The sequence below is a fragment of the Eubalaena glacialis genome, chromosome 6, assembly GCF_028564815.1.
Source record: "Eubalaena glacialis isolate mEubGla1 chromosome 6, mEubGla1.1.hap2.+ XY, whole genome shotgun sequence".
NCBI lineage: Eukaryota > Metazoa > Chordata > Mammalia > Artiodactyla > Balaenidae > Eubalaena > Eubalaena glacialis.
The window spans coordinates 6,969,144-6,981,439 of NC_083721.1; the positions used below are offsets into that span (position 1 = coordinate 6,969,144).

Genomic DNA, 12,296 nt, shown 5'->3' on the forward strand with positions numbered 1-12,296 from the left:
TTTTTTTCATAATATTGGCTTGCTGAACATATGAAGCAATATGTTCTACATATTTTGTAGAATAGGTGAGTAAATTTTATTCTATTTTACTATTTCTTTATTTTTATTGAAGTTATTATAACTGTTTTGAAAATATAGATGAACCAAGGGGGAAAGGGGGAAAAACAAAAAAGAAAAGATTCTCTACTATTAGTATTGTAGTATGTAGCTGACTAATATTTCTACTTTGCCTTTTTATTTTTAACAAAATGAGTCTGTGTTATAATTCTCCTTTATAACCTCATTTTAAACTTACCAGACATCGTACCATAATTTTACATATCACTAAGTATTCATCTACTACATCATTTTCCTGCAGTATTTTCAATGATGATAAGTATGTCATTGTATGGATGTTGAATACAGGGATCAATCAATCAATCATGAGTGAATCTTCTGTTGTGTCTCCAATTAAGATTCTGGCTCATTATCTCTTTGCTACGCTCATACATGATTTTTAGAACTATGTTGCCTTCACCCAAAAGTGTTCTCAGCCCTTGACCTTCCTCTGTAGATCCCACACAGAGAAGTTAGTAGGAGAAGAAGGTTGAGAATTTGTTGACTTCAGAAAATGGGAGGTTGTGGTTTTAGGATAAATAAATGGCAGTGCTCCTTTTATAGTTATCGTAATGGTAGAGTCTATTTTACACTCTTTCCTTCTTCATTTGGGGTAAGATATGAACAGGCTTTTGAAGGGCTATGGTAAATTCATGGGTAATGGGTCCATGATGGATAAGTACAGAATGGAAATGTGCAGTTTATTCACACATATGCTGGAGGTGCCACACTGTTCCAGCATGGTGTTTACTGAGTCCCAAGGAGGGTGGAAAAGGACCCTGTCTTGACAGATTCATGGCAGGGTGACCCAGGTGGAGGCTACCTGCAGTTGCCCCAAAATGGGTCTGTATAGTGACCTGAGGGTGGTTTCCCCCAAGGAGGGGTGGTGTCTCGTTGGGAGGGCAGCCCGGTCCTTAGGCCGCTGAGTGATCTGGTGCTGAGGCCGTTTAATGGCAGAGGCTTGGTTGTGGGTGATGGGAGCATAGAGTGATACCTATATCTTCAGATGATTTCCCCCAGAATGATGTTTGGGAAATGATTTCTGCATTACTAAATATATTCTAATTAATAGATATGCCTTATGCTGTCAATAGCCAATTGAAGTTTGTTTGTTTTTTTTAGAACTTTGCATCAAATAGTCAGAATACTGAAGTGGGATGCTATTATGCCACTCTAGACATCAGGAATAATTCTCTTGGAAGATGATAGACATCAGTCAGCATTTGTCACTAGAAATGAGGAAGATTTGCCTTTTTAATTTTGTAACTGGGTTTACAACTCATTATCTCAAAACTGGATTTTTATTACATCACTTTGTGTTATATGCATTTTCAGAATTAGACACAATGAAGCTTATGGATAGAATCTTCAGGGAATACATCAAAGAGTAGCATAGAGTTTTCTGTGTGTAAGTTCCAAGCAAGTACATTAGTCCAACAAAATTTTATTAAAGAATAAAATGTGTGTATATACATATATATGCATTAGACATAAGTAAGAGAGACAGAGAGAGAGAGACAGAGAGAGAGAGAGAGAGAGATAGCAAAGCAAATGATGTAAATTACCAAAGTTGGAGGAACTGGTGAAGGATATTAGGAGTTCTTTGTATTATCTTGTAACTTTTCTATAAGTTTCATTCTTTCTGTTTTCTTTTTTATTTTATTGAAGTATAGTTGATTTACAATGTTGTGTTAATTTCTGCTGTATAGCAAAGTGACTCAGTTATACATATATATATATTATTTTTCATATTCTTTTCCATTATGGTGTATCACAGGATATTGAATATAGTTCCCTGTGCTATACAGTAGGACTTTGTTGTTTATCAGTCCTATATATAATAGTTTGCGTCTGCTAATCCCAAACTCCCAATCCTTCCCTCTCCCACACCCTTCCCCCTTGGCAACCACAAGTCTGTTCTCTATGTCTGTGAGTCTGTTTCTGTTTCGTAGATATGTTCATTTGTATCGTATTTTATTTTGTTTTATTGCTTTCTTTTTTTTTAATTAAAATGAGCTTTTAAAAAAATTTTTTATTGGTGTGTCTTACTTTATATTCCACATATAAGTGATATCATACGGTATTTGAAGTTTGATGTTATTTCTAAATAAAGAGTTAAAAAAATGTTACTGTTCACTGATTTGAATTAAACAAGAACCAAGGAGTTCAGGGCAGACCCTCAACGAAGAATTAGATCTCCATAAAATTGTTGATGCTTTCCTGCTGTAGAGGACAAGGGCTGTGTCAGAAACCAGGCGGCAGTGGTGAGATGGGACCGCACAGAACTTTCTTCCATGGCTATTTTTTTTAGCAAGGGGTCACCCTACTTAAGGCTGCTCTTTGAGAAATTCATAATAGAACACTGCTTATTAGGGTACTACAGTTCACATTTGAAATTGATGCTTCTTAGGAGAGTAAAAAACAAGGAATCTCAGTGGAGCTGAAAGAGCGTTTTTCCCAGCACTCCTGAATCCTAGTGGAAGCTGCCCAGATAAAACAACTCAGTACTTTGAAATTTTAGGGGAAACACAATTTGAATCAGCCTGCCATCTCATTTATTGTTTGGAGATGAAAAGAGCGGAAATCAACATCCCCTCAAAATGTAGATGCTGAGAATTTGTCAGGTTCTGATTTTTACATGAGATTTCTTATAGTTCTCTTTCTTTCGTTTTCCTTTTTCCCCCTCTGTTTGTTTCTTTCTCTTTCTTCATTTCCTTCCCTCTTTTCTTTCTTTCTTTCTCTCTTTCTTTCCTCTCTCTCTCTCTCTTTCTTTTCTCCTCCTCTCCTTCCTCCCCCTCCTTCTCCTCATCACAAGGGGAAATCTTGGGATCAGTGAAAGATATAGAAACTTGGGCTCATTTCTAGAGCTCTGATGTAGACAGGCCTAAGTCTGAGTGAAATCAATTCACTGACTGTCTGCCTCTGAAACCAAGAGCTGCTGGATGACTCAGGGTTTGGTCTATTGTGTTCTGGGGGTCCCCTATGGAGACCACACCTCTTTACTGGCCCAACTTTCGTGTAGCTAGATTCAAAGCAAAATGTTGTTTCTTCCAGAGAACAAGTAATTTCCTGAAAATGAGTAATTAAAGGGCCTGAAATCCTCTAAGGAATGTTCAGGCCTACATTAGCTGTATTTCCTCTGAGTGGAAAACAGACGTGTGGCCCTGAACTTACAGCTCAGATTTTAAAACACTTAATGAGGACGTGGCATCTCTGTGTAGCCAAGAGTTCTATTGGGGTCTGTTGTCTGCAACCTGGACGTTTGTCAGAGGGGGCCAGCTTGCTGCCATTATAAAGCATTCGTAGTCATTTAAGTGCTTTGGATTTTAAATAAATATTTGAAAACGAGGATTTGACAGGTTTATTTTCCTCTTTATTTCTCTTAGCTACTTTCATTCTAGAGTCTTTGCATTTTCAACTACTTTATCGTGGAGCCGATAGCAATTACTTATGTTTGGAAGGAGAAAATGAAACTGTTCTGGAACATTCACTTGAGATGCTGAACCAGTGGAGGTTGTTAAAAATCATCAGGTGAATGGCTATTATTAAACGTCGTCGCCTATTAACATGAAATAAGTGCTACCTGCAAAGTTTCCTTTGAAGAGAATGGAGCAGGCAGTGGGTAGGGGCCTTAGGCCCTGTGACCCAGGCGTGTGGCAGATCCGGGGAGACAGAGGCCCAGAAGTCCTATCCACACCCAGGGACCCTGAGGAGCTCGCCGCCCACGTGAAGCCACTCGGAGTCCCGCCACATCTGCATCCTGCCCGGGGCGGCGTGTCACACGGCGACACACTGGGTCACACCTGCTGTGGTCATCCCAGGCCCAGGCAATGGATGTCTTTTTTTTTTAATTGAAAAAAAAAAAATCTCCTGGCTGCATATCATCAAGAAAAACAACATTGTTTTCAGGGTCTCTTATCTCTCCACTCCCAAATATCCTGTTTCTTCGGGCTGGGCGGCCAGGACCAATAGAAACCTCTTCCTGCCATTGACTGACTTCATTTCCCAGACTTAGCACAATCTCATCCGCTCTAAACAACCTGATCAAAACTACTTTCTGGTCAGAGAGAAGCAATAATTATTATTAACATTTATTAACGATCAATAAACTTGATTGCATTATGGCCAGCACTATTAAGGTAAGGAGAGGGTTCCTTTTCATTTGACCAAATCTTGTGCTTGTTACTCTTTTCTTTGGTTTCCTTTATCAACGCAGATAAGTTAGCATTGGGCAACACCCCCGCTGCCACAATAGAGGACAACAAGATTTCCTTTGCACTGCCTAGTAAATTTCCTTTTTCCTACTCCAACCATCCGCAAGGCTTAAAAACTTCAAACTCAGAAAAAAATTGGGGTTTCTAAATTCACGGTTGAGGGCTGTGGATGACTTTTTGCAAAAGCTTTTCAGAGCGCGTCCGAATTTTCATATTCTTTAACTATCTCTAGCGGTGCCTGGATGTGTATCCGCTGGAAGGCAATGGACTTGGAGAGTTTGGAGGGCAGGGTCGGAGAAAAAGATGGGCTTGGAAATGTTGAACTTTTGGATGTTCTTGAAGGCCTCCTTACCATCAGGGATGCCAGCCGGTCCCTGTGGAAATGAAGAGATGCCTGGCAAGTGGCTGTCGGTCATGGGACATGCCAATGTTGACTTGATTTTTGGAACCTTCAGGCTGAGAACAGAGCGTTCTCATAATTCAAATGGTGGTAATTCGGTTTGTTCGGTTATGTGTTTATCTTTAATAAAGTACCTACTCCTCGGTGCACTGAGAGTAGACTTTCTTCTCCGTGATGGTTGCTTTGTGGGAATTGCCGGTTCGTTCTCTGTGCTCTGGGGTGTGTGGTCTGATGTTTTGTTTTTCTTGCAAATAGAGAGAGATTAAGGTGGAGGTGAACGCACAGAGGTAAAAACGTGAATGTAGCCTGATTCCTGGAACTGAAGCCAGTTTGATGGTTAGTGCAAGTTGGCGGCATAGAGCCCATGAAGTGGTCTGTTACAATATTTTCAAGGCCAGCACACCTTGGTGACATTTCTAGAAATGAGAAAAAGGCAGGAGCAAAAACAGATACTGAAAGGAGGAAAAAGCAAGTTTTATTGGTTGCATGTCTTTAGTTTTGCTGCATGTAGGTGAGAAGCATTTGGTTGTGTTTTCATCAAGGGTTTTTAGTTGATCTGAAAGCTCATGAATATGGAAGTTTGCCCAGAATTGGGCCAGGACAATTTTTAAAAGCCTCTTTGATTTGGAATTTGAAATATTTGTGCGAGAGGATTTAATTAATACCCGTTGTATAAACTATGTTTCATAAGTTCTCTTCAGTTTCTATTTCTCAAGATAGGTTTTGTTTTTCAAGGTATGTTCAATAATACATATAAAAAATCATGTATCAAAGATTTTAATCTTACAGAGATTTTTCTTTCTTTGGCTTCAAGGATTGAAGTCTGCTGAGGTATAACTGTATAGAAAGGAATTTTAAAATTGAGGGTTTGATGTACTCTGCTTTGAGCTATATGAGTAGAAATATTTGATTTTATAACCCCAAATGGTGCCCTCTTAATTCTTATTTTTACCCTTATTTGTGTCCATATTTCATAGCAGTTGAATCTAATGTTCTTTGTAAATTTTGAATAGCTTGGGTACAATTTGTGTGTGTGTGTGTGTGTGTGTGTGTGTTTCAAAAAAAAATCAGTGTATTAAAGGACATTGAAATAACGGACAATCCTTTAGGGTGTGGGGTATGTTTTGCATAGAATACAAATGTGTCATACTGTTTAATTTAAAGTATACGTTTCTGAAAAGATGAAGATATTTTTGAAGCTTGAACGTTTTGTGTTTTTCAGGATGAATTTTGGGAAACAGTTTCCACTTACCCAGGATACTATGCTTACTTTAACATTTGTTTACACTGCATTATCTGTATATCATATATAGCTTAAGTGAACTTTCAAAATGACTTCAAGTGGACTCTTTTTAATCCTCTGTTAAAATAAAATAGCCCCTCTTTATAGGTAACTTCCTTTAAGAAATGTTCTGCTAGGCTTCCTGGGTAAAGTAATGAGATGATTTTACAGACTTGTTTATAGAGTGGAAAAAAGGAGGCCTGAGTCTGTTGACTGCAGTTTTAATTATGTTAGTGCAAAGCTCAAATTAGCATAGAGAAAATTACGGCTGTCCGTTGGAGTTAGGAAACAGTCTGTCATACGGGCAATTTCCAGTCTCAAACGCACTCTGTTTTTTGTTGTTTCAGTAAATAAATCAATTAGTCCATCAAGCATCAGATGCACAGAATCTGTTAAGTTGGTCTCCGCATCTCAGTGGATTTTTTTTTTTTTTTTGGCGTGAATATCTATAAGACCCTATGAGGCACTATGAAAAGCTCAGTGTTTTTATCCCGTCTTTATGATTCTCACCATCATTTTCCCTTGGTATTTTGGAAATGGTAACAAAGTGTTTCCATGGGAAGAAGTAAAGGAATTTTATGAGTTTATGTGAGTATGTCGGTTGGTTTATCCTTAAAGGGCCGTGGATTTTAAGATCAGATTAAGAGTTCTAATAAAAACGTAAGCATCAAGAATGATGTTCCCATATGTAATTCACGAATCAGTTTTGGTGCTTCCACTGCTTCTGGGGCCACCTGATGATACTGGGGGGGTGCTTTACACCCCCTCCCTTCCTTCTCCACAAAACAGTGCTGCCTTTGCTTACAGACTCCAAGGAGCCAGTTGTTAGCCTTGGAACTTGATTTTGCTTCGGTTAGGATTTTTAATCCAATCTCCCAAAGACTTACTTCCCTGATCCTTTGTTATGCCTTGGGCCACTCGGGAAGTCTAATGAAGCCTGCAATCCCTTCTCAGATTAATGCTTTTAAAATGCAGGAAAGGCAATACATAGAGTGACAACGGAAGCTAATACTGTTGAAATCCAGTTCTGTCCTTGGACTCCTTGGGTGGTCCGTGAACCCCAGGTTACAGCCCCTGATCCTAGAGTTTAAAGGTCCTTAGTCTTTAAGATGGGATTGTGGGCATTTTCCTTTATCACAGATCTGGCACTGGAAGACCAGAAGAGAGCAAGCTGCAAACAGCTTGAGTGGAGAGCATCTTAGAATCAGACAGGGGATGGAAAGTTACTAACAAGGCTTGCTGAGGGAGAACATGATGACGGTTTCAATGAGCTGTTTAAAGAAGTTCCTTTCTTTGATTTGACAGAGGTTGGAGGGTTTTGATGATCACCATGATATAACTTATAGGTGGAATCTAAAAAATACAACTAATAAAAAAAAGAAGCAGACTCACAGACGTGGAGAACAAACTTGTGGTCACAAGTGGGGAGGGGGAAGGGAGGAGGGGTAACGTAGGGGTGGGGGATGAAGAGGACAAACCATTATATATAAAATAAGCTGCAAGGATATATTGTGTAACACAGGGATTATAGCCAATATTTTATAATAACTAGAAATGGAGTAGAGCCTTTAAAAATTGGGAATCGCTATATTGTACACCTGTAACTTATATAATATTGTACATCAACTATACTTCAGTAAAAAAAAAAAAAAGTTAATTTAAAAACATGACGCTTCTTTTACGTATTTCATGCCTTGCACATAGCAGGCTCTTGCTGAATATTTGCTATCATGTGTGAAGCAAACTTGTTTAAAATTAAAAGCTCAGGGTTATATGAAGGAAGTTCATCTCCTTCATATATAGGATTTTAAGGGATGTGGTGAATGAGTTTAATAGCTCTAGGGCATATGAATGTTCAACAACTCATTGGCTCAAGTGGAATTTGAGTTGTTTCATCCCTTGTTACTTTAGAGGACTCTGTGACAGTGGAAGGAGTAGAAAACGGAAAATACTGTTGCACCACTATGTGAATGTCATGTTTCTAGAGCACTGGCCTAAAGGTGGAATTATGGGCCATTATCTTAAAATGACTTGCTGCTTGCGTCCGTGGGTGGCTCTGGACACAGTTTGCCCCCTCTGGACGGGACACAGCACTCTTCCCCCTACAGCTCTCTCTGTGGCTGGGCACGCTGCCTCAGTGGCCTTGGAAAGGATAGAATTCGTGGATCATTCTTCCCATGAAATATACTTATGGAGGACTGCAATACTCTCAGAGAATGTTCTGGAAGTCTGAACTGTTTTTTAATTATCTATATTTTCTTTAAAGTGATTATTTCATTAAATTTGTTTTTTTTTTTTTTTTTTTTTTTTTACAAAACAGATCTTTGCTTAAATCTCTCCACTCCGACACATACATATGCTTGTCGATGTCTCTTGAAAAACCATACGTAGAAATAAAATAAATAAATGAAACAATCATTCCTGATGCTTTCAGGAGAATATTACTTCTGCGTTTAGAATTTCAGAATAAGGTTCCCTCTGTGGGAGGGGAGACCCAAAGCAGAGCATTCTGCTTTGGCATCCCAATACCCTGGCAGATGTAACAGCTGACACAGAAGAGAATCACAATACAGGAGGCCGTTGGAAAGCCAGGACCAGAGAGTTTCTCTGCAGTGTAAAATCTTCCGAGAAGGGGTTTTGACAGAGACCGTCTCCAGGCCTTTCCAATGGTGGTGGCACATCTGCTCCAGCAGGATTTTTTCCTAGGGCTTAGGGAACACCTCAAATGCAGCAGGGGACCCATCCCCTCCTTTTGTCCCCACAGGATGGAGGACGGCTCTTCTCTTCTCAGGGGACTTTGTCCCCCCATCACCTCTGAGATTTCTTTACTTATGTGGCCACGGACACACCTGCATTTGAACCCTTCCTAGTCACGTGACCCTGGGCAAGGGCCCTAACCTGTCTGAGCTCCGTTTCCTCACCTATAAGGCGGGATTATAATGACCGTCCTGATGCGAGTCCAGGGTGGGAGAGCCTTTAGTAAGTGCTCAATAAATGGCAGATGCCATCAGACAATCCAAGTCCATCTAACCTTCGCTAATAAATTGCACTGTCTTTCTGGCCCTGCTCTGAATTCTCTCTATGTGTTCCATTACCCGGCTTCAGTTGTGAAGCCCAGAGGCACACAGACTCTGTGCTAACACTTTTGAAGAGACAGGGAGAATAACAGGTCACTTCCACAGGTCACTACTGCGGCCTCCCAGCCAGGGCAGGGCACACGGGAGCCTGGAGAGGTGAGGAGCAAGGAGCTCGTAGGGGTCCCTGGATAAGGGTGTAGCAGGGCAGGTACCAAACACCTGGGCAGGCAGAGTGTCCAGGCGGTCCCTCAAGGCATGGCTGATCAGAGGGTTGGTTTAGTCCTGTTCTGAGGATGGAGGCTGTTTGCTTCGTTGCTGAAGGAGGGCGGGGGCCTGCAATGCCTCTTGCTCCTGATTAGGGCAGCAACAGGCTTACTGGAATCCTCCACTGTCCTGTATTCTCATTAATTTTGAAAAATGCATCTTGTTATTTTGTACAAATTACAGTAATAAAACATTCTCACTGTAGAGAAAATGAAAAAAGAAATCATTACAAAGTCAATATAAATTGTTCCTAGTCCCAACCAGTCAGAGAAAATTACCAACATTAGGTGTGTGTCTTCCTACTGTGTGTTTCTGTCTGTCCTTCTGTCTCCCTGACTGTCCTGCTTATCTCAGTTAACATTGTTTTAGAAACATTTCCCCATGTCACTACAATTTTTTAATAAGCAGAATTTTTATGCTTAATTATATTCCACTTAAAATAAGTATTATGATATATATAACCAATATCCTATTGTAGGAAATAATATTGCTTTCAATTTTTCACCAATTACATTGCAATGTACCCTTTATGTAATTTTTAAAAAATTTATTTTATTAGTGTTAGTGCTTAGAAGAGGAATCATTGGACCAATGGGTGTACATATTTTTAAAGTCTCTGCCAAATTTAAATATTTGCCAGTTAAAAAAAAAAATGACCACTTTACTCTCTAGAAGGGTTGTACCAGTTCCCACTTGTAGCCATAGATAAGGCCAGTTCCCCTGCACTCATAACAACTCTGAATATTTCACTCTTTGAATCTTTGCCATTGTGACAGGCAAAAATGGAATCTCATTTTTATTTGTATTTCCGTAATTACAGTATTTCATTACCCTTTTTTTTTTTTTTTTGCTGTGAACCTATTTCAACTAGTGGCCACTGTGACCTCTGGATCTTTTTCTTATTCACACGTTCATTCCCTGTTTGAGCAAACTTATTTCCCACATATTTCCCCTATTGAACTTGGCTGAGGCATGTTTTATAAAGTTTAAGAACATTCCTCATTCTGTCCACTCTCTCCTGCTTTGTTTTCTCTCTTGGCGACACATGCTCCCAGCTTTGCTTGTGTTTGTGTGACTCTACTTTTTGTCTACCTGTGTAAACAATAGAACCTGGTTTTTTGTGATAGTCTGTCCGTCTCTTTCGTGTCCTTGACAGAGCCTGGCAAAGCACAGGGGTTCAATAAATAGTTGTTGAAAAATAAATTTTGATTAAAATCCTTTAAGGTCATCAAGAGAAAGTTAAGATATTAGCAAGATAATCATTATTGCAGATTTTAAATAGATGTATTTCTTTAGAGATATTTCTCCTAGTTTAAATACGAATTAACTACATAGAATTAAATTGCTGTTGAAAAGATCATAGAGAAAAACATTTTAAAAAGGTAGATCTTGTAGCTTGAATTCATAATCCAAATTAATATCATCCTTGTAACGGCTTATTCCAGGCCAGACCCTGTGCTGGATGCTCACGTTATCTCCTGAGATGCTCACCACAGCCTGCATCCTGGTGCTTTTTTGTCCAGATAAGGATAGAGGATTAGAGAGGCTAGGAAACTTGCTCAAGGCACACAACTCTGTTTCCCCTCAATTTATCATCATCTGATCTTTTTTTCCTGCTATTTGCCTTAGCTCCAAATAATAAATTACTGTGCAGGAGAAAAAACGGTTTATTAAATGACATAGTGATACATTAAATAATGAAAATTATTATAATTGGCTAACTTATGTTAGTTACCACTCTTGTGTGAAACGCCCCACAGCCAACAATTATTATGCTCTCACTGGCTAATTAAGATAAAGCGCTAGAAAACTGAACAGCTAAAACTCTAGCACCCCATTCTCCATTTGCTTGGTGCCAAGAATTCTTTCCATATTTGGCAATATCCAAGGGGCCCGTGCTTGCAGATCCCAGATCAGCTGCTGATTTCAGTTTCCTCACCCCAAGTATCAACTTCCTTGCCCACGTCTCTGAGTTTTCCATCAGGCCTTACCAAGTCTTTCCGCAGGGGTGTTCATGGAATTAGACTCTGGGAGGAACAGTAATCTGCTGTTAGGCACAGATAAGTGCCGAGACATTTAGAAAAGAAATGCCAAGGCCAAGCAAAATTATTTATTTTTAAAGCCACATCATAATCCAATCATAACATTAACATCAGGGCTGTTACTTCAAATGATTTTGTTCAAGACAATGCACGTCAATTTCTGGAGCATAAAATAAAGAACATTTCTAACATATGCAAAGAACTCGCACTCCTGAATCTAACACAATGGCCTTTAAATCACTCTACCTTGATGATTTCACATCTGTCTTTCCATTATAAAATTATAGTATAGCAAACTGATGGGGTTTTTTAATTTAGCAAGTACTGAAACAGAGTCACCACTGAAGAGAAAATCTGCCCCCCATCGCCCCCATCCACAGGCCCCCAAGTCTATTAATTCAAATCATCAGCCAATAGGGACTTTACCATCTCATTCCCTTTGGATCCCATTGGGTCTTGTTGACTTTTATTTTTTAAAGTTAGCTGTAGGCATGTGATGCTCACCTTTGAGGAAGAGGAAACTGTTGAAACAACACTTGAGAATTTGTCAACACGATTAGTTTGTGTCTCAATTTGAGGTAGATTTCCTAAGATGTTGCTCCGAGTTTAAAAAAAAAAAAAAAAGTGTGTGTGGTTTTATATTGCGAAGTCCCCTTTGGATCTGTGCTGTACGTGGATGTTACCTGATGTTCCCAAGAGCGTCAGAAGCATGAAGGTGAAATAGAGCGAGCCCAGCCATGTTTATCTTATGCCCAGGGAGGCCCTGAACACTCTATTTCTTCACGGCATCCTTAAAATAGCCTCTTTGGGGAAAGGGTTGGTCTTATCTTGTTCACGAGGAAAGGGAGGCATAGATGTGGAGGCTAGGGAGGGGCAGTGGAAAGAGGCTGGCCTGAGGCTGCAGTTGATGCCGTGGGGCCT

The 12,296-nt window shown here is 39.7% G+C and overlaps 1 protein-coding gene across 7 annotated transcripts in view; it reads left to right on the forward strand.

Moving 5' to 3' along the window:
• The window catches only part of ERG (ETS transcription factor ERG), a 276,081-nt gene that overhangs the window by 161,812 nt on the left and 101,973 nt on the right, over nt 1–12,296 (forward strand). Inside the window, exon 1 of one of the 7 annotated variants that reach the window (XM_061193912.1) lies at nt 4,061–4,235. The exons of 5 other annotated variants lie outside the window; for them this stretch is intronic. In XM_061193912.1, the coding sequence (XP_061049895.1) occupies nt 4,218–4,235 (18 nt within the window). In that variant the 5' untranslated portion in view covers nt 4,061–4,217. Of the gene's footprint in view, nt 1–4,060; nt 4,236–4,546; nt 4,801–12,296 lie in introns of those variants that run through there. One more of the 7 variants, XM_061193913.1, reaches the window with a different exon arrangement.